The following is a 21,196-nucleotide window of genomic DNA, read 5'->3' on the forward strand; positions in this document are numbered from 1 at the left end:
TGCTATCCCGGGGGGCACACGGAGCTGGGAGGGGACGCAAAGGGATCCCTTGGGATAATCCAGGCTATAGGATGCGGTGCTCAGCAAGCTGGGGGAAGGAAGGAGGGTTTAAACCACATCCCCACCCCCGGGGAAGGTTCCCTTTCTCCGCTCAGACCCCAGTACAGCATTTCTTATTTGGGCTTTTAATCCCATCGACAGGAGCTGCTCTCAGAGGGCTTCATTCATTTGCAGGCATTAATTAACCACAGCGGTCGTGTCAGCCTTGCTGAAAGCTCCAGAGCTCAACACCAAAGCCTCCGGCTCTGTTAAATCGCATCCCTGTAATAAATCGCCCTGCTCCACACACAGCCATGGGCTCTCTGCGGGGGGAGCAGCATGCCTGGGGGGGGCAGGCAGGACTGTCCTTGTCCCCTCCAGGCCCCTGTAGCTGAGAGCAATTGCTGGAATCGAGCCCCATGGTTTAAGTGTCCAAGATCCCCTGGAACTATTTATTCAGTACAAGACAGATAGGAACAAGCAGATGCCCAGGACACACACACACACACACTGACCCACCCTGCAGTGAGCCACCTCCTCCTGTAACCACCAACACCTCTGCAGCAGGACCCACAGCTACTTACTTCACCCCCCTGGCCCAGCCCAATTCCTGGTTTAGAGACCAAGCCCTGGGGGTTTAGAGACCAAGCCCCCCCCCCCGCAGTGTGGGGTCTGCCCTGGCGCATCCTCACCATGGGGGGACACAGCCTATGAGATGCTGCCACACTTCAGATACACAAGAACCCTAACCCATATGGGACCCATGCACCAGCTACACCAGACACTGCTGCACCACATAACAGAGAAGGGGCTCCTGCTCCTGCTCCTGCTCCTGCTCCTGCTCCTGCTCCTGCTCCTGCTCCTGCTCCTGCTCCTGCTCCTGCTCCTGCTCCTGCTCCTGCTCCTGCTCCTGCTCCTGCTCCTGCTCCTGCTCCTGCTCCTGCTCCTGCTCCTGCTCCTGCTCCTGCTCCTGCTCCTGCTCCTGCTCCTGCTCCTGCTCCTGCTCCTGCTCCTGCTCCTGCTCCTGCTCCTGCTCCTGCTCCTGCTCCTGCTCCTGCTCCTGCTCCTGCTCCTGCTCCTGCTCCTGCTCCTGCTCCTGCTCCTGCTCCTGCTCCTGCTCCTGCTCCTGCTCCTGCTCCTGCTCCTGCTCCTGCTCCTGCTCCTGCTCCTGGCCAGGAGTGCAGATAAAGCCTCTGCTCTAATTGCCACCTCTTAATAAGGGAGGGGAGGGGCTATGGGGGCTTACTCAGGAGCATCCCTGGGTTGTGCAGGTGGCGGGTGAGTGCAGAGGGGAGGCTCAGGGGAGAGCAGGCAGTGGCGTGGGTGCTGATAGGGAATTGGGCGCTCTCCTTGAGCACGAAGAGAGCACAAGGAGAAGGCAGCATCTTGAAGGGAACACCAGTACAATTCTTCCTGTTGTGCAACAGGAGACAGGCATTTCCCAAGTGCTCAGAGCCCAGGGAAATGGGGTCAGAGATGGGGTTTCATGGCTCTGATGCTGCTGGCTTTGCCCTCACACATGCTGGAGAGCTGCTCTGTCTGCATCGGGGTGACCTGGCTGCTGTTGCCGGCCGCTGGTTCCTGTTTGTTCCCACAGCCTGGAAATCCCCTGACTTCCCACGGGTCCGGGAAGCTCTCCCTGCCCCCTGCCAGCCCCGGGGAGAGGTGGCTCAGAGATAGAGCAGCAGCCCCCAGAGAACCCGCTGTGTTGGCGGCAGGGCTGGAGCCATCCTGGGGTAGGGGAGTCCTTTCCTTGCCCCCTGTGGCCGAGGGCTCTGGGATCTGCTCTGCTTGCTGGAGGGTGGCCCTGGGCTGTGCACTGAGCTCTGTGGGTCTCAACCTCATTTCCTCGGCTCATGAGCAGGTTGACCCCCACAACTGGAGGTGAAGCTCCTGCTGCAGCCACAAGCCCCATGCTGGGGAAGTCGAGGGGTCCTGGGGGCACCCCATGTGTGCTGGAGGGTGCAGGGAGCAGTTGATGCAGCGCAGATACAGAGCAGCAGCAATGGGAGCTGTGCTGTTCTCTGCTATGGATGGTTTCCAATCGATCCTGCCCTCCTGCTGCTGGGAACCCATTCCTCTCGGGAAGGGGAAGCACGGCACTTACCAGAAATTGGGTGCTGGCTTTCCAGCACTGTGCTCGGTGCCAACACTGAGGTAAATCACATGTGGCCGGGCGCTATCATGAGAGAAGCCTGTGAGGGAGCGGGAGGGGAAGGCAGGGCTGGCAGGAGCCAGGGGCTCTGCTGCTGCGCACCCCCATGGGGGCTCCTCTGCCTCCTGCTGCTGCTCTGGGCCTCGTCCCAGCTCTGTCCCTGCTCCCTGGGGGACATGGAGGAACTTGTTGGGACACTGCTCAGCCCCTGGCAACGGGCTCAGGGCTCTCTTGCCTCCACTTTGTGATCCTGTCAGCGCCTGTCGCTCTCCTGAGCCAGCAGAACCTGTGGATTTGTCCGTGCACAGAACTCCCTCCCAGGAGAAAGGCTCAACCCGGTGCAAAACACAGAATAAAGCCGATCCCAGCAGCGCCGGGGACCTCTCGGGGGTGTTTTCTTCTCTCTCTGCACGCACCAACCGAAAGCGAACAGCGTCAGCTGGAAACGGTGTCAAACACACACCGGAGCCTTTAACGCACAGGCGAACCGGGGCAGGCGCTCGCTCCCTCGCTGCTGGGGCTGGTGCGGAGCCTCCGGCTCCCCGCGTCCCCATTTCCTGTCCGTTGTTTATTACTGTCCCGGAGCAGTCGGGAAGTGCGGCCTAAAGAGCCCGGCGTGGCGGGCGGCGCCGGGCCCGCTCCTCGCACCGGACCGGCGGGACAGGCCCCAACCCGTCGCCATAGCACCCGCTTCCCCCTCGCCCTTAGCCCCGCCCTCCCACGGGTGACGGGCAGCTCCCTCAGCCTATCACAGCGCTCCGCGGTGGGCGGGCGGGCTTGGAACCAACCGGAAGCGAAAAGCCGTAACGCCGGCCCCGCCTCTTCGTACCGCGGCCGCAGCCAACCAGCGAGCGGGCGCGCAGGGGCGGGGCCGGCGCCGTGGCCAATGGGAATGCACGTCCGTCGCCAGGGGGCGGGGCGAGGCCCGCTTGTTGAGGTTGGGGAAGGGGAGGGGGGGAGCAGCGGCGGGAGCGCGGCGGGGCCGGGCGGGGGCGGGAGGTAAACAAGATGGCGGCGGCGGCGGCGCGCGCGCGGCGGCGGGGGTAGGGCCGGTGCGAGCGGGGCTGCAGCGGGACGGGGCCCGGCAGAGAGAGGGCAGCGGCTGCCGGGCTTGGGGCGGCGGAAGAGCGCGGCGGGGGGGGAGCGGGGAGCAGGGCCCCGGCCTGGTTCCCGGAGCCGGCGGCGGGGAGGGGGGGTTGGGGGGGGACGCGGCCTCACGGCTCCTTCCCCTGAGGTGACAGCGGGGCGCGGAACCCGGGGCTGAGGGAGCAGCCGGTTAGGCCCGGCCGCGGCCCGCACGGCAAGAAGGGCCCGGTCCGAGCGGGCTTCCACCCCCGGCCCCGCGGTAGGAGCGAGGGGCTCGGCCGCGGCTTGGGGGGAACCGGCGGTCCCCGCGCCCCCGGGGGTCCTGCTCCTCCGGGCTCCATCGTTAAAGTGTTGTGTGCCCTCGTCGCTCCCTCCCTGCCTGTCCCGGGTGTGGCGGTGGTGCCGCTGCTTCCTCCCCAGCCCCACTGACCCCGGAGTGGGGGGGGGGGGGGAACACGGGCATCCTCTCAGCGACCTTCTTCTCTGGGCACGGGAATGGGGCGTCCGGGCCGCGGGGCAGAGGCAGTCCCCTCCTGATTGCTCCCAGGCAGGGCGAGTGCCTGGAGCCGTGGTGGGGTTTGTGTTGTGTGACACCGGCCGCCCCCTGGACCCGTGGTGGTGCCGCATCATGTGCGAGGTGGAACCCGCGCGGTTGAAGGATGCCCCTGGGAGATCTTGACAGGCACCGAAGGCCTCAAACTTTTGTAGGCGTGAAAAGCGAGGACGTGAGAATTCCCGTGTCCGAAAACTCCTTCAAAGAAACTTGGTTCCAGCTCCCAAACGGCTGAACTCCCCCCTCCCTCCCCAGCGCCCCATCTGCACCCAGGGGCACAACCGCTTCCCCCCCCCCCCCGCCCCGCTCGGAGCCGGCCGCTATGAGCTTCTAGGGATGGAAAGTCACGAAAGGGACTCGCTCGTTGCCTGGTTTTAAGCGGTGGCCTAAAGTCCCAGAGGATGACCTAGCACTTAAGAACCAAACTGGGCCACGGGGAAAGGCCGAGTTGACTCGAAAGCACCGTAGCAGCGGGACCAGGTCGGAAGCAAAGCAAGTCCCAAGCTGAGCGGCTCTGGGCAGAGATATATGTTCTTTTTCAAAGACGTTGTGTTGCTGGAGCCAGGCCTGGATCTTTTCGCATCCAAGTGAGCTGGAAGCAGCTCGTAGCTTTGTTTTGGGTTTGTTTTCTTTTTTTTATTCATGTTTGTACAATCTTCGGGAGATTTCTTTTCAAGAAGGAGTCAAAGGGAGTGTTGGAAACTCACAGACAGGATTAAACCCCTGAGAGCCTAAGGAGAACAGGTTAAGGAACTTAATCCAGGATGGATATGCAGGAGCCACAGCAGCTGGGCATGTTTGCAGAGGGCGAGCTGATGTCTGTGGGGATGGACACTTTCATCCATCGCATCGACTCGACCGAGGTCATCTACCAGCCCCGGCGGAAGAGAGCCAAGCTCATCGGCAAGTACCTGATGGGAGACTTGCTTGGAGAAGGGTCTTATGGCAAAGTCAAGGAGATGTTGGACTCCGAAACCCTCTGTAGGAGAGCTGTGAAGATCCTGAAGAAGAAGAAGCTACGGAGAATTCCCAATGGGGAGGCAAATGTGAAAAAGTAAGTAAATGCTTCCGGGAGCTGGGGAGGGAGGGGGTTAAAGTTTGGCATTATTTTCCAGCTGAAGTTCTGGCTCATGTTATCTGACAACATGGCTCTCTGCTCTGGAAGTGCTTCCTAAGCCAGAGGTATTCAGGAATCTCTGCCGCTGAACTGCGGCCAGCGCTTGTTGAGGTTGGGAGCAGGGGAGGGAGCTGGCTCCCAAGGGTTCTCTGTGGGAGCAGACAGCTCCTTTTAAAGAATAAACCAGGATTTCTTAAAGCAATCCCTCTTTAAGATGTCACCTTGAGGAGGTAAACTGGTGCTGTCAGCTGGGAGAGGCGAGAGGTGCAGGAGCTCACCTTGTGTCCTTGTGGTATATGCTAGCTGTGCACGGGGGCTGCGTGGCTCCTGATGGCAACTGGGTGGCAATTCCAGCTCCCAACATAGGTGATCCAGCGTCCTGTGCACCCAGTGGGCATGGGAGGGCTTGGGGTTATTGTTCCTTTCTTGGTTTCATTTCCGACTGATGACTTCGGGGAGTAATTCAAGGTTCTCTTCACTTGGTTTCCGCATGTGTAAAATGGGGCCAAGGGTTGTCAACCTCCTTTAGTTCAGTGACTCAAGAGCTGTGCTTGGGAGCTTCCCAAGTGCTAGTTACGTGCTGGTTAGTCAGGGCACAAGGACCTAATTGAAGGTGGGAAAACATTTCCTGCTTGTGGGGCTGTGCTCCCACCATGCCCCCGTGGTGGCACAGCCCAGCCCAGGGCTGGTTATCTGCTGGTGCAGCCCGGACAGCGGAGCTGTGAGGGGTTATCTGGAGGGGAGGGGGGGAGGACGTGTTGCTGTTTGGAAGCTTCTTGCGCTGGGGCTGTAGCTGTGGGTGCTGAGTGTGGAGCTGTGACCTGGCAGAGGCTTGTTGCTGGTGCTGGTTTGTGTTTCTGAGCTCAGCTGTGGGATAGTTCACATCCTGTACTGGGGCTCGTGTCAGTGAGCTGCCTGTGTCTGCGTCCCAGGCTCTGCTGACAGACTTGCCTATGGAACAGTCACAAAACCTCCTGTGGGACCTCTCCTTTGCTGGCTTCAGTTCAGGATCGGGGTAAACTGTTGGTTAATGTGTAATAAATGTTTCTTGTTTTTCTGGTTAAAGGCCTGAGTGCCCCTTCCCACCCTTGCTCCCTCCTTCCCTTACATCAAGAGCCTCTAATGAAGAAGGGGGAGATTGTTTCCTCCTTAGTGAAACTTTGAGATGTAAATGCTTCTCCCCTGCAGTGAAGAAGGGCTTGCCAGACACCAGGAGGTTCGCCTGAGACCAGAGCCTGGTCATGGGCTCGAGTCCTGACGTGAACTCGAGCAGTTTGAGTCATGCACAGAGCCGGTCTGGGTCTCCTTTAGCTTCCCTAAGGTTAGTTATTAAAGCAGCCTGGCCAAGCACGCTCTGGTTTGCTGTGGATGTTTTTCTGGCTCAGCTGCACCTGCTTCAGAGCGCTGAGGCAGGTTTTAGATGTTGTAACCAGGGTTTACTCTAGTTCAAGTTCCTATTTTCGTCGCCGTGGCCTTTTCTCTTTGACCACCTATTTGGTTGCTTTACCTGCTGCTTCAGGGGTGACTTGAAGGCAAAACGTTGTATTTTGTGGGACCTTCGTCCTGTGGCACTCTGACCTTACCAAAGCCCTTTGGCACTACTGCAACAGGCTGTGGAAGCTGTCTCTGCTGTGGGTAAACTTCTTGTGCTGTGATACATCACCAAACCCCTATGGTTTGCCTGGTCAGTATGGATGGGGGAGCAAACCACTGCTGCAGGGTGCTCTGCTGATGGTATTTCTTTAATGTCACGTTGCTCGGCCAGACTCTGTTAAAGTTTGACTTCCTACGGCTCCATTAGAGCAGCTTTGCTGAGTGGTTTATACCCAGCAAGCTACTGGTGTGGAATAGAACAGGAGAGAATCAGGCTGGACCGAATCGCACCATTAGGTTCCAGTTCCTTGAAAGCCCCCAAGAAGTGCAGTAATAAGTAAAAACATGACTCCGGTGTTACAGTGAGCCCTGCTTCCAGTCCCGCTTGTGTCCTGCTCTGTACAAGGATGTCTGCAGACTTTGAGTGTGCTCTCAAGGGTTAATGTGTTCTCGTAGTGCTGCAAAGAGTGCACTGGCACTGAGCAACCAGGGCTCAGGCTGGGTGTAAAAGTGCTTCTCTTGGAAGAGACTGTTCACTATTTCAGTCTCAAAGCACCCTGTGGTACAACTGCATAGCCAGTGCCTGCTCCAGCTCAAATGAGGGGCCTGGGGGGGTTTAATCTGGAGAAGAGAAGGCTCAGGGGGGACCTGATGGCTCCCTACAAGTGCCTGACAGGAGGCTGGAGCCAGGAGGGGCTGGGCTCTGCTCCCAAGGAACAAGGGATGGGACAAGAGGAAACGGCCTCAAGCTGCACCAGGGCAGGTTTAGATGGAGCTGAGGAACAATTCCTGCCCCAGAGGGTGCTCAGGCATTGGAACAGGCTGCCCAGGGCAGGGCTGCAGGCACCGTCCCTGCAGGTGTTCACACAGCGTGGAGACGAGGCCTCAGTGCCATGGGTTAGGGGTTGCCTTGGCAGTGGTGGGGTAAGGCTTGGACTTGATCTTAAAGGTCTTTTCCAACCTGGTTGATTCAATGATTCTACACAGGATAAAGCTGCGCCTGTGACTTGGTTGATTTGACAGTGATTGAGTTCCTATAACGGGCTCGTGCCTCTGACTTCAGCAGAGGACACCTCAGCATCACTGCTGCGGCGGTGAAGGTGAAACTTGCATTGATAGTGTGTCATCAAAGAAACTCCCTAGAAAACAGTTCCTAGACTGCTGGCCCTTGGGTAAGTAATTACGTGAGCAAGTGATACATGGGCAGTAATGAGCACACTAATGATGAGCTGTGGAGGATTGTGAGGTCTGTGCTGTGCGCTGGGGACGTGGGGCTGGATTTGAAAAGCTCCAACTGTTCCTCCTCACCGCTGCTCCAGCCCCAGCTTGTCCCTGGTACAGTAACAGAGCCCTGGGAACCTCGAAATTGTGACTGAAATATGTTTGAGACATATGTAAAGTTAAATGATTCTTCTCTACCCTGAAATACGTGGGTTCTGCCCCTGAAAAACGAGCCCTGGCAGGGTCTGTGAGTCCTAGTGTGGATGGTGAGGGTTTAAACTCACAGATGCAACATTTCCCTACAGCAGTGTGGGGAATCTTCACTTCTCCCTAGGCACTACAGAGAAGGGCTGGGGTGGCTCAGTCACCCAGACAGGACTATGGCGAGTTCCTGCCTCCGGTTAACACAAGAAACGAGTTTAGTAGCATTGCCAGAGACATGAAAGAAAATAGGGAAGACTCTGTCTGGAGCAGCACCAGTTTAATAAAACTGTGTGCTAATAGCCTCACATTTTAATTAAGGGTTTGGGACTTCCTGTGCATATCCCAAGTGCCTTGTGCTGTACTTACCACGCTCTGTGAGTGCCGAGATTTGAAGAGATGTTCATTAGAGTCCCTTGGAGGTTTCAAGCGGGAGCTAGGCCCCCGCTTTGGGTCTGCAGCTCAAGAGCCCTGCACCTCACAGCAGGGACAGTTCTGCTGGAGGAAGGGCTTGTTGTTGGCTGCGGAGGCGTGGGCTGTACACTGAGATGGGCTCAACTGACTCAGCTCCGTTTCCTGGCCCTCCTAGTGAAGCGCCTGCCGAGCAGAGCTGGTGGCTCTGGTGCTTTCATTCTGGAGCTGGTGTGTGTTGGGGCCCTGTGGTAGAACAGTAAAACCAGAGCACGAGGAGCTGTGTTGTATTGTCTGGGCTTGTCCTGTTAGAGAACCCCAGCCTGGTTTGGGTTGGAAGGGACCTTAAAGCTCATCCAGGTCCAACCCCTTCCACTCTAAGCCCTGAACTGTTGGGATATTGAAACGTGGAAGATGTGGATCCACTCCGGATTCATCCACATGTGATGATGTCAACTCCTCCCCATGTCAGATGTTCACTCAGCTGTGTCAGGCTTAGTTTGCAGAAGGAGATAGTGCAGTGCTCTGCTCAGTCCTGTCTGAAACATCCCTCCCCATTCCAAGAGCGAAGGGTGCAGCTTCTCATGTGGAGACAATGACAAGTTGTGTCCTTGTGAGTGGAGTTGCTGCGTTTTAGGTGCAATCAACAGGAAAAAGCCATTCACCAGGTTGGCTCTTGGTTAACCTGCTCTGTGGTGTACTGGGGATGCTAATGTGTGATTTAAACTTGCTTTGCCTCTCCAGGATTACAAAATCAATCTGAACAAGCACCTAATGTCACTGCTCAGTTGTGTAAGGACCAAAGGAAGGATTCTTGAGCCTTCTGTAGCAATTAGCAAGGATGAAGGATGGTGCTAGTGGCTTTCTGGAACGTGCCAGCACTGGCATATGGAGCCTGTTCTCTGTGTGCATCCCTGGCTCTTGGCACAGGGGACGTGTCCAGTTCCTGTGCCAGGCTCCTCGGTGCCGCATGCTGCATGTGGACAGGCTGAGCTGGGCTCCAGGCACGAGCAGGAAGGGAAGGAGGGGTGAGGGTGGCTGCTCTGAGGCCCAAGGCTGTCACCACAGCCCTGCTGCAAGCCCTCACCTCCAGCATCCATCGGTCCTTGGTGGTAACATGGGACAGATTCACAATTTCTTGTCTCTGATAGAATCCTAAAAGCTTAAAGCTGTGGAGGAACACTGTGACCCGAAGGAAGGGAATGATCTGGCTGTGTTCCTCCTTTTTCCCTCGGCAAGAACAGCTTTGATGAAGGCAAGGCTTGAAACAACTGCAGAAAGAATGCTGCATCCTGTGGTGAAGATCTTACTAGACTGGTCCAGGAAGGGGTGTCTTCTCCTAGGCCATTCTTGGCACCTTCCAAAATCACGTAGCACATGGTACAAGTAGGTAGCTTTGCTATACGCAGCTCTGAGCACCACCATTCCCTCTTACCTGCCCAGACGAGGTACCTGGAGAGGGATAACTCGGATTCTGTGGCTCTGGCAGAACCATGTAAGAACCCACAAATTGGAAGATCTTTTTCTCTTCTCTTCCTCCTCCAAGATGGTTTCTTTTGAAGCAGGCTGGCTTGTCACACACTCGAGGGCTTTCTAGTCTGGAGAACCAGGAACAGAATTCCATAATGGAGACTATTCTGGCTACGTAATGGCACTGTTCAGTAGGGTGTGTATGGAAGTGATCACCATGTTGCAGGAAGCACAGCCTGGCCCTTCACTGGGGTTCTCCCTTTCCCTCTGAGAGGTAAAGAAGCAACTCAAAAGCAGCTGTTGTGATTTACATTCCACGTTAGGTTGTGGAGGTGGCAAGGAGCAGCTCAAAAGGTATCCCAGAAATCTACCCCAGGCTGGATTGGGAAAGGCAGGAAGCCACCTGGCCTTGGTTGGGAGGAGAGGCACCCAAACCTCATCCTTAGTGCTGTCAGAGGCACAGGCAAGCTGTGATAAAAGGGGGGGACTGGTGGCGTTTGGTGTTAATTTGGGGGATAAGAAGTAGCTTTGGGCACCTCCCGGGGAGGTGAGCAGCGAGGGCACTGGCTCAACAGAGCTGGGGGGACTGAAATGGAGTCAGAGGTGACTGCTCTGGCTGGGTCTGCTCCTTCCAGGATGCCAGAGGAGCTAAAAATAGCAGGAATCTTCCCTCTGGGAAACGGGCTGCTTGGCCCCTGCCTCATGGTGGGTGTGTGGCCATCGGGGTGGTTCACAGCATCCCACTGAGGAGGCTCATTGCACAGTGTGGAGCAGTGACCAGCCCCTTGAAGGTGAAGGAGTTAGCATTTGTGCTTTCAAGCTATATGACAAGGAGTGTGCTGTTGGGATCAGGATTTCCAGTGTGTTCCTAATATTGGAAGCTCTCTTTGGCTTCACAGCAGAAGAGTCCTGTTTAAATCCATGCGTGTGCTTGGCCCCTCTCTTGGCCTGAACCCTGGGCCCGTCTCTCTTCATTACAGAGACACTTCTTAGGCCTGCCCTGATGCTGGCTGCAGTTTCTAGGCTAATTTAATCCACTTCAGCCTTTTGGTCATTCCCATAATTAGAGCAGCTGCATCACTTTGTAAACCTGTGTGCCATTTAGACCCAACACTTTGCCTTGTTACCCCAGGTTTCTGCTTAGCTCCCATCAGGGCTGGGTCTAAAGCCATAGATGAGAAAGGAAAAGTGCCTGGCTTAAACTTTGGTGGTGAATAATTAATACTACCACTCAGGGATCCTTAAAAGACCTTTCAAAGAACCTGTTTGTGTTCCTGCACCATAGGAGCCTTTGGGAGGAGCAGTCACTGGTGGTTAATGGGCTGTGATCCGTCACGGTGCAGGCATGGGATGGGTGGCTTTGAGCTTGGCATGTTGTATGTTTGGGCAGAGGCTCCTGCTTCCAAAGCTGGCTCAGAAGTCCTTGTCAGGCTGCTTTCAGGGGTCCTAACTGCTGGAATGTCACCCTGCTCCTTAAAGCAGCTTAGCAAATGGAGCTGGAGAGAAGAGCGTGCGTGTGGTTTAGCACAAGCAGCAGCACAAAGTGAGGAGCAGTATCTGCACTTCACACGCCGACAGAACCACCCTGACCTGACTGTCCTGATTCTCCTGTTCCTCCTCTTCACAGCTGGGACTTTGCAGGCTGAGATTAATGCAAAAGATACTAAAATGTGGTTTGGGGCACGGTACAGAAGCCCGAGAGAGGAAGATGAAAGCAGCCGATAGGAGATGACAGACAAGGGTCCTCTTTCACAGCCGAGGGAAGGTGTCTGCTCATTCAGTTTTACTTTCTTTATTCCCCACAACAGGATTCAGTTCAGATCTCTGAACTTCTCAGTCAAGACAAATTAGGAGTTAAGGTTGGAAGAAATGGGGTGATTAACTGGAACTCCTGTTTTCCACCCATTCTTGAGACCGATGTTGTAATTCTTAGATTGGTCGCCACTTCACTTCTGAATCCTCCTGGAAATCACAGCTTCAATAAAGGGCACTGTGAAACTGCCTCCGTTTCCTACTGCCCCTGAGGGATGCGATGTGTCTTCAGGGTGATTTCTATACGAACTCATCTGTAAAGACACTTAAACTGATCCTACAAATGCACTGGCCAGCTTGGGGGTCTTTGGCCTTCAGCCTCACCGCTGACCAGCTGCTTGTGTGTTGTATGTGATGGTGCTCAGAAGGAAGGTGCTTCCTATCAGGAGGAATTGCTTTTTAGGCATAGAAACCTTTGATTTCCTTTTTTCTGGGGCAAGTAACTGCTCTCCAAGTTGCTTCCCAGCTTAGGTAACAGCTTTTGGGCTGCAGTTGTGCGCTAACTGCTCTGCCACGCTTGGCACTGGAGCACACCTCATGGCACGATGCTGCCTCGGTGCTGCCTCACACCGACATCTGTGGGGGCTGTTCCTGGTCACGATGCTGCTTAAAAACATTCCCTGGAGCCTGGAAGCCCGAGCAAATCTGTTCCTGCTCTTGTAACTGCAGATGACACTTGCGTACGAAGAAGCACGAAGCGCAAACATGAAAGGTTTGTCTTGGCAGTGACTGCCCTAGATACCGTGGTAAACACAAGTGCAGTGCATCATCAGGGGTGTAACTGGAGACACTGGTGCTGAGCTGAGCTCCCAGCACCGCTGTGTGAAAACCCATAACTGGGGGGAAGCTGCTAAAGCCACCTCCTTGACACATGGAGCAAATCGGGGTGGGCTTTGGCTTGCCTGGGCAGGTGACAGGGCAGCCTGTGCAGCTCCAGCTTTCCTTTAGTCAGCACTGCCTTTAACTGGGAATGATGAGGAGCTTGCCTGGGGCCATAGGGAATGGTGTGAGCGGAGCTGTGCAGGTGGGAGGTGGTGGCTTGGCTCACTGCACCAGCACCTTGTGAGATCTGGTGGTGTGATGCTGAATGGCACCAGAGCCCTGGCACGGAGCAGTCTTACCACCCATCTCCCGTGCAGCACACAGGTAGGTCACTCATTGAGAACACTTCTATTGTCTGTGAGCAATGGACTAAAGCTCCTGCCCTGAGCAGGCTGGCTGCGTGCTGCTGCTGAAAGGGCACTGGTGCCTGTACCCCTGCTCAGTGAGCAGGTTTCCTCATGATCTAACCTTGGACCAGCGAATTCAAGACCTTCTGTCAGTGTGCTTGGGTGACTCCAGTGAAGCAGTTGGGCCTAATACGGTTTGAAGTGTCTTCAAAATCCATGTGACTTAAAAAGCATTGATTTAATCTGTAGTAAGGAAATGGGCGTTTTTTAACACAACTTTTTTCCTTTCCTCTTCCTGCAGGGAAATTCAGCTCCTGCGACGATTGCGGCACAAAAATGTGATCCAGTTGGTCGATGTATTGTACAATGAAGAGAAGCAGAAAATATATCCTTTTTCTCACCCAACTGTAAGGGTTGAATTCCCACTGTTCTCTGCTGTAGTGCTGAATCATGGTAGTTCTGCTTTGGTCGAGCCCCCTTTGAGAGTTTCTTAAGCTTAAACTTGCTTGCACAGCTTTCAACATGCTGCATGTCTGGAATGCTTTCCACACAAGTTCCTTTTCTTGAGCTTCCCAGTTAGGGACTGAAATGTTGTGCCCAGGTCCCAGTTGCAGGGCTGGGGACCCTCAAACACTCTGGTTTATTATGTGACCTTCAGCAGCTCAGAGGTGAAAGAAGAGCTGTAGATCTGTCATTTCCAGCCTCTGGTCATAGCTGTGGGATGTCTCGGTGCCTCTTTTCCCCTGAAGATGGACATTTTATTGTCTATGCTATGTGAAATCAATGCCTGAAATGCTTTTTCCTTTAAGTCCTTGGCAATGGTTTAGGTATTTTTTGTCTCTTTCCATCACAAGAAGAACCAACCCTGCCCCTGGCTGGCACCGGGCGCCTGCAGCTCTCCCTAGGCAGGTCTTTGGCACCATTGCCTAAGCAGGTTGTGTGTTCTGCTGCTTACCCTTCCAATGGATTCCCAAGCCTCCTCTGGTTTGTTGTCCCTTGTGCCAGTGCTTTGAGTGACCTAAAGCTTGTAACAGTGGTGAGAGTTGAAAGCACATCCTCTGCAAGACCTACAGCCTGGCTTTTTGAGACCAAATTGCTCCAGTCGTGAGTTCAAGCTGTGGTTTGTGATCTCAGTGCATCTGTCGGACTTCACTGTATTATTGCAGTGCCCTGTTCCCCAGGTACATGTAGGCACTGACTGGTGTAACTGCCCACCTTAGCTTGCAACTGAGTAGCTGAGTTTTTGATCTCTGCCATGCTCAGAGTGCACTTGGACTTAACCAGTTTGGGAGTTTATTTTGCTGATCTGTTGGAGCTCGGGTTCTAAATCTTTGCTTATCTTTTTGACCGTGTTTTCTAAATACTTCAGAAAATGGGTAATTTAATTGTGTGCTTTAATTAGGCCAAACACTCTGCCACCAAATCATGAGTATAAAAAAAGCATGACAACTTTTGCCTGTTTGGTAGCCTTAACAGACCGAAGGGACTGCAATTCAATTACTGTCTATCGCAAGACACCGTTTGTTTAATAAGCTAGGCTGTTAAAGGAGAAGCACGGGGGAAAAAAGAGCTCGAGAGAGACCTCGTGTGTTGGTAACAGGCGATGACAACCCAAAACGTTCCTTCAGGAATGTGACCTCTCAAACCAGGGGGGATGTTCCCTGCTTTACTCTGTGAGCAGTAGTGTTTGAAGAGCCACAAACTGCTTTTCAGTGCTGTCCTCTTGCAAGGACAGGTTGATGTCACTATTTTTACCTGCTTCTACACTCCTAGAAAGTCTGTTTCTCTGGATGCTTATTCTGGGCAGGTACCTGGTGAAAGCTGGTGTTTCCCTGGGAGCAGGGTTCATCTCATCCATGATCGTGCTCTTGATTCCCCCTTCTCCAGGCACTCTGGCAGTGCCGGTGCCCGCTCAGTGTGCTGAGGATGCGAGCACTTGTGCAGCCACACAGTGATCAGGTTTGGGGATGGATCCACCTGAACAGTAGCTCACTCTCAGGCTGCCTGCTCCATGGGTCAGTCCCTTACTCACTGCACTGGCCTTGCAAGGAAGCAGTGCTCAGTGAAAGCAGTGTTTTGAGCTCCTGGATGGAGCATGCTGCAAAAGTGGCAGCAGTCTTTAGCACAGATCCCACTTACAGCCCGGGTCTCTTTAGCCTCTCCTGCCTGAAGAGGTACGATAGTATCCTGGGACATAAGCAGCTTCTTTTAGGCTTAGGTTAAGGCAGCATCTGCCAGGAATCATGAGTGACCAAGCACTGCTGTGGGGTATGGCTGCCTGGCAGCCCTGCTTCACGCTGCTCTGTAGCTGGAAGGTGCACTCCCTTGGCAAAGCCACCAGATGTCTCAGGGTCTGTTCTTAGAAGCCCCTCTCAGCGCAGTGTCTGCCTTGAAAAGCCCAGGGAGAGGAAGAAGAGGCAGTTACTGCTTCAGGCAGCTGTTTAGTTCATTCCATTAAAGCTTAAGGAGATGAACACTGGAATATGCTGCACGGGAACGTGAAAAGTGCCACCAGCTCTGCTGTAGCTGCATTTAATCCACACAGTTTCAAAGCAGCTTCCTACCTCCTGCTGCTGAAATACCACGGTGGGGCTGGGGGTGAGCAGCACTTAAATAGTGCATCGAGCTGTATTGTGTGGGGACGGGACGTGGAGAATAAGAGAAGCTTTGGGGAAGGTGCTGGGACCTCGCTGTCATTTCAGGTCCAGAACAGCCACGGTACTGAAGGATACGCTGCAGCCCAGGGTGCTTCTGCCAGGGGTTCCTCACTCTGTTTGCAGCCCCTTCAGAGTATTACCCTGTTTGTGCCACGCTTGTGAGATCCCAACCTCACTTCTGTGGGCTTCACCTCGTGTTTCAGTGGTCTCAGAGGTACAGGTGGCCATAAGAACCCATACACATGGGTTCTTTCCCTTGGCCTGGCTCACTGAGGGGCCCGGCTTTGCCTCCTGTGCCCCAGTGTTCTGCCTGCACTGAGAAGTGTTTGACCTTGAACTTTCCTTAACGCTGCCTTTACGTATATGGTGATGGAGTACTGTGTGTGTGGGATGCAGGAAATGCTGGACAGTGTCCCGGAAAAGAGGTTTCCAGTTTTTCAGGCTCACGGGTAAGTACAAGTCGGTTCCTTTGGTTTATGTGTGATCAGTTCACAGTCTGTGGAAGTCTATGAACTTTTTCTCCTCTAACTCTTTCTGCAGGTACTTTTGTCAGCTTATAGACGGCTTGGAATACTTGCACAGCCAAGGGATTGTCCACAAGGATATCAAACCGGGGAACCTCCTGCTAACAACCAATGGGACACTAAAAATATCGGATTTAGGCGTAGCAGAGGTAAGTGAGAACTGCAGCAAAGTCAAGCCTGTGGGAAGCGTGACAATCTGCAGGGAGGTGACCTTTGTGGTGCCAAGTGATTTATTGTGCAGTTGGGCTTCTGTTAAACTTGTGGAGTGCTCTCGAGTGACTCTGAATATTTATTGCCATTGGCAAACCACTTTTGTTGATAACAGCACAAAACTTCCATCCGGGAAGCATACGGAGGAGGACATCCATCTCAGAAAAGCCCACAAGCGTGGTGAGATGGTGATGAGCTACATAACCTCATCCTTCTTGTTATTTAAAGGCTGTTTTAGCCGGGTAGGAGAGGTGTGAGGATTGTCGCTGTTGGCATGTAGTTGCTGCAGTGGCATGTTCTCATGACAGACTCAGCACGGCGTCCCATGTGAGCAACAGTTTAGTATCAGAGGTTTCCTCTTTTGTTTCTCTCACGGTTACAGTTTGTTTGCCTTGGAAGTTTGAAGCTAATGGGTCTCTTCTGCCACAGGCATTGCATCCGTTTGCAGAGGATGACACGTGCAGAACGAGCCAAGGGTCGCCGGCATTCCAGCCACCAGAAATTGCCAATGGCCTTGACACCTTTTCAGGCTTTAAAGTAGACATCTGGTCCGCAGGGGTCACACTGTAAGTGTCTGTGCAGCACCCAGCAATTGCAGCAAAATGACAAAGCCCCACATAGCTCAGTCTTGTGCTGTCTGCTGCCATCGCTGCTCTTCTGTACGGTGGGGGGGGAGCAGGGATGGGGGGTGCGTGGTGGTACCTGCTTTGGATGGGGTTGTGTTCTCCTGCTCTGTGTGCTTTTTCTCATACAGCTGCTCCTTTTGCCTTCACAGATACAACATCACAACGGGTCTGTACCCCTTTGAAGGGGATAATATCTATAAGTTATTTGAAAACATCGGGAAAGGTGACTACACAATTCCAGAGGATTGTGGTCCTCCACTCTCGGACTTATTGAGAGGTGAGTCTCCCAGCTGGCTCTGCAAGGGTGAAACTTAGCAATGCAACAGATGCTCAGCTTGCATAGTGCTGGGGAGAGCTTCATTCCAAGTATCCTGTGAAGATACAGGATCCTGTTAGAGAGCGTGGTTGTGCTTGGGAACCTTATAAGCCTTTGAAACATCTGTAACACAAGCATTTTCCTGAGGTACACTAAGCATGAGTTGCAGTTGCTACCCCTTGTACAGTTGGTTCTTGCACCATGATTCTTGTGCTCTGAGAAGCTGTTGCATCTAAAGACAAAACCCACAAGAGGTTAGATTTAAAATGACATCGTAGCATTGATGTAGGTTTTGCAAGGGAGAACTCAATGAAATCCCTTTCCAAGCTTTCCGTACTGTGAAGTGCTGAGTGCTCAGGCTCTGCTGTCCCTCCTCAGCTCTGCTCTGAATTTACTTGCTTCAGTCCCAGCTGTCATCTCCTTCCCCTCAAACTGAGAGTTACAGTTAGGATACTGTGAGCAAAGTGACTGGTGCCCAAGGGCTGTGGTAGAAACAGAAGCAGCACTTTCTGGGTCACAGGAGAAAGTTGTGGCTTTTGTTTGGGTTTTCTTTCGCTCCAGTCACTTACTGCAGTAGTTTGGGGTTTAGTGCTGAGCAGTGTCTGCTTTGGGAAGGTGAATGTCAGGGCAGCAGCCACACTGTGCATAGCAGCTGCCCAGCAGTGCCTGTTTGGCAGCAGGTAGGATGTGACTGAGTACATGGGAGATCCCGACCAGCATTCCTGCAGTCCCATCAGCAGAGGACAGCCTTGTGTGGTCACACTCCCCAGCCCTCAGCAGGGGCACAGGTCTTGAGCTGTTTGTGAGGGATCAGACCTTGGATACGGGCTGACACTGCCTTGGTTCAGGTTCATTTTTCTGGTGCTTGTGTGGGTGAAGGCCTGTGAGCAAACCACAGCAGCTTCCCTTCCTCCTGTCAGCCCTGTCCTCAGGTCTGCAACCGGTTGTGTGCTGCCCTCTGCATGCTCATGGGGCCGTTGCCTTTGAGGGTTCCAAACCAGCTTATGGCTGCACCTCATGCCACAGGCAGCACATGAGGACACTGCTCCCGATGGCTGCGTGGAGCTGGGGCCAGTGCTGTTTCTGTGTGCTTCAAGAAGCTGTAACCAGCCCTAAGAGCTTTCAGAAGGCATCACACAGGCAAGAGCTTCCAGTTGTGCTCAGTACAGCTGGTGCCATGGTCGTTCTGAGCCTCATGTGGCCACTGCTCGCAGCCCAGCACTCCCGACTGTTGCATGCTCCATGTCGTACCCACGCACCCCAGGGAGCAATGTCCTCATCCGTGTGTGGTGCTTGTTTTGTGAACACTCACTCAAAACATGGCCTTTTTTATGAGCCTGGGAATTGCCCAAATGGAGCGAGTCCAGTGGTCTGTCTGGACAGGCTTCTGAAGCGCCCAGCAGAAACCATTTGAGGTTTGTGATAAGCCTCTCTTCTGCACTTAGTGCTGTCCCCCAGGGAAATGAAGCGTGGCAGTTGTTTCTCTTTCTTGTCCTGAGGATATTGATAGCTTAAAATCTTAGGCTTCATTAGCAGAATAACTCCTTTTCAGTTCTCTTTCCATCCCCTGTAGAAGACCTGGAGTCAGAATTTCCTACTTTTCCTTCTGCCTCATTGTAAATGGAGGAGCCTTGTGCCTGATGCCCTTTGTGCAGCTCTTACGCCTGTCTTGAGTTGCTCCCTTCATCCTGGCTGCTCTTTGTCATCCTCCCCTCTGCGTTCAGACACCACAGAGATGCAAGCTGACTGTGTTTGGTAGGCAGAGGAGATGTCTGTGTCACCTGGACCCTTTCGCCCAGGGTGATGGGAAGCTCTCAGGATTCCCATTCCTGTCCTCTCTCCGTCCCACCTGAGAACTTGCTCCTACCCCTCCTCTTGTCATAGGCACCTGTAACACAGAAAAAGCTGGCAAAACCTGGTGTTCTCTGGTCTGTTTTGCTGCTCTTGACGTTTCCTAGTTGTTGGAGTGCACAGTGAATCTGTGGAGGATGGATTACATCGAGTTGCCCCTTCCCTCTGCTCTGTGACCGAGCATCCCACAGCCCAGCAGGTACCAGGGTGCCTGCGGCAGGGGAGGGCTGAGCCTCGTGGTGCTGATACTACGTAGCTATGGTGATAAAACCCAAAGGCTTTATTTAGTTTGCTCTTTTCCTCCACAACATCCGTGTTTCCTGGTAGGTGCCTGCTGCTTCTGCAGCAGGTTGAAGCTGAATCAAGAGCCTGCAGATCAGATCTTGTCAATGGCTGTCGGCTGCTTTAGTGAGCAGCACAGACCCGCACAGCTCAGCTCCGTCTCATTAGAGACTTGGTTTTGCCTTTGCATTGCTTTTAAAAGACTCTTGAAGCACTCTGCAGTGCTGCAAGCACTTGCTCTGGGGGGATTGTGAGGAAGGATTCAGGATGCTGCAAAGTGCTTATTTCCTCTCTGGCTACAAGTGCTGTGTTGACCACAGTAGCATGAAGCGATCACTAGAATACACCTTTTAAGGTTCTGCTGTTCTCCTCTGGACTGCTTTTATAGTGGTTTTTATTTTTTCTGCCCCTTGAGCTTGTTTTTCTTTCTTTGTTCCTCTTTCCAAAAGAAGCAGTGTTTAGAGGACTTTTAAGCTCCTGGGGTATTTGACTTATAAAGAGACTTGCAGGCCAGTGTATGTCAACGGATTAGTTGAGATGCTGCTCCTCTTTCTGTCTCCCTAATCAGGGATGAAGCTTTATTTATGCTCTTCCCTGACAGAGGAGCAAAGGGCCAGTGCTGTTCTGCCTTGTGAACAATGTGTCAGTGGAAGCATTTATAAATAGCCTTAAGGTTCTTCTGTCAGCATTAGCACATGACTTATCAACTTGTATGCAGTTTGCTTCTGGACAAGCAAAGTGACAGAGCTCAGCTCTTCTTCCTCCTCTTTTAATACTGAACGAGGAAGCTCTGAGACTGCAGTCACTGTGTTCACACCTGATTTTCAGACTCTGCTACAGCCCTTGGCACCTGGCACAGGTTGGTTGGTTTCTCACTCATGTGCGACTGCAGTGACCTGTCACTACAGCATGTGTTCTGGGCACAGTGGGTGCTTTAATTCCACAGGAGCAGGTTGTCCCCAGAGCACAGGGCAAGCACCCTGGTGTCTGTAACCCATCCCACGGTGACTCCTCCACGTGTTTGATCAAGAGCTCCAGGTTTGCCTGCAGAGGGAGTTTCTGGTCAGAACTTGGCTGTGCTTGCGGAGGATGAAGGAGAGGGGATAAGCTCTGTCTCCTGCCACAGATTGGACTTACAGTGCTTCTCTCTTGGTTGGTTTGAATGTTGATCCAAGCTGGAGACTCTGAAGTGAAACCCAGGCTGGGTTCATGAGCTCCTGCTCTCTGATTTCTCATTTCCCAAGCCATGTACCTGCTGTCTGCTAACACTGGCTATCCTGCCACGTGCTGTAGGGCTGCCTTGTCCCAGAGGATTGAGGTGTGTGGGCTGGAGCCTGTAAGGAGTCAGGACAGGCTCATGGCCTCCAGCGTCTGGATTGCACTGACAGGATTTGAAAGGGTTTTTGAGGCTGCTGGTGTGTGATGGGCTCAGAGCCCCATGTATGGGCACAGTGAATCCTTCCAGGTTGTGAGTGAGGCATCCCCTGAAGAGTCGCCCCATTCCAGAGAGTCTCAGCTCTGCTCACAGATGAACTGCATGGAAATCCTTCCCCTAAATGGGAGAAGAGAGTGTGTGGTTCCTGTGGGCAGACACTCTGAGATGACTGGTGAATAGTACATGATGTTTTGTCTTGAGGAAGTCTCTTCGCAGTACAGGACTCCAGCCACAGCGTTGCCACAAGTGAGTCAGAGCTGAATGCATGAATGTACATTATCAGTGATTGGACTTGCCATTTTCTTTCAAACATTGCCCCAAATACGGTCCCTTTTCAGTAAATACATACTCCTTCTCATCAGTTATCTTCCTGCTTGAGAACACACAGCTCTCTGCACCAGAGCTGTCTGTAACTGGTGCTGCTGGGCCTCTTCATCATAACAAGCTAGATTCCTAAAGCACCTTGAG

At 53.5% G+C, this 21,196-nt stretch overlaps 1 protein-coding gene across 3 annotated transcripts in view; it reads left to right on the top strand.

Moving 5' to 3' along the window:
* Positions 1 to 3,721: 3,721 nt before the first annotated feature.
* Positions 3,722 to 21,196, top strand: part of STK11 (serine/threonine kinase 11) — a 33,662-nt gene continuing 16,187 nt past the window's right edge. The window contains exons 1-6 of one of the 3 annotated variants that reach the window (XM_062625073.1): positions 3,722 to 4,887; positions 13,129 to 13,212; positions 15,844 to 15,933; positions 16,025 to 16,157; positions 16,648 to 16,784; positions 16,994 to 17,121. In XM_062625073.1, the coding sequence (XP_062481057.1) occupies positions 4,598 to 4,887; positions 13,129 to 13,212; positions 15,844 to 15,933; positions 16,025 to 16,157; positions 16,648 to 16,784; positions 16,994 to 17,121 (862 nt within the window). In that variant the 5' untranslated portion in view covers positions 3,722 to 4,597. The remainder of the gene's footprint in view (positions 4,888 to 13,128; positions 13,213 to 15,843; positions 15,934 to 16,024; positions 16,158 to 16,647; positions 16,785 to 16,993; positions 17,122 to 21,196) is intronic. The other 2 variants (XM_062625072.1, XM_062625071.1) reach the window with 2 other exon arrangements.

Source organism: Pezoporus occidentalis, unplaced genomic scaffold (assembly GCF_034315485.1).
Source record: "Pezoporus occidentalis ecotype Australia unplaced genomic scaffold, CSIRO_AGI_Poc_V1 ctg276, whole genome shotgun sequence".
NCBI classification, from domain to species: domain Eukaryota; kingdom Metazoa; phylum Chordata; class Aves; order Psittaciformes; family Psittacidae; genus Pezoporus; species Pezoporus occidentalis.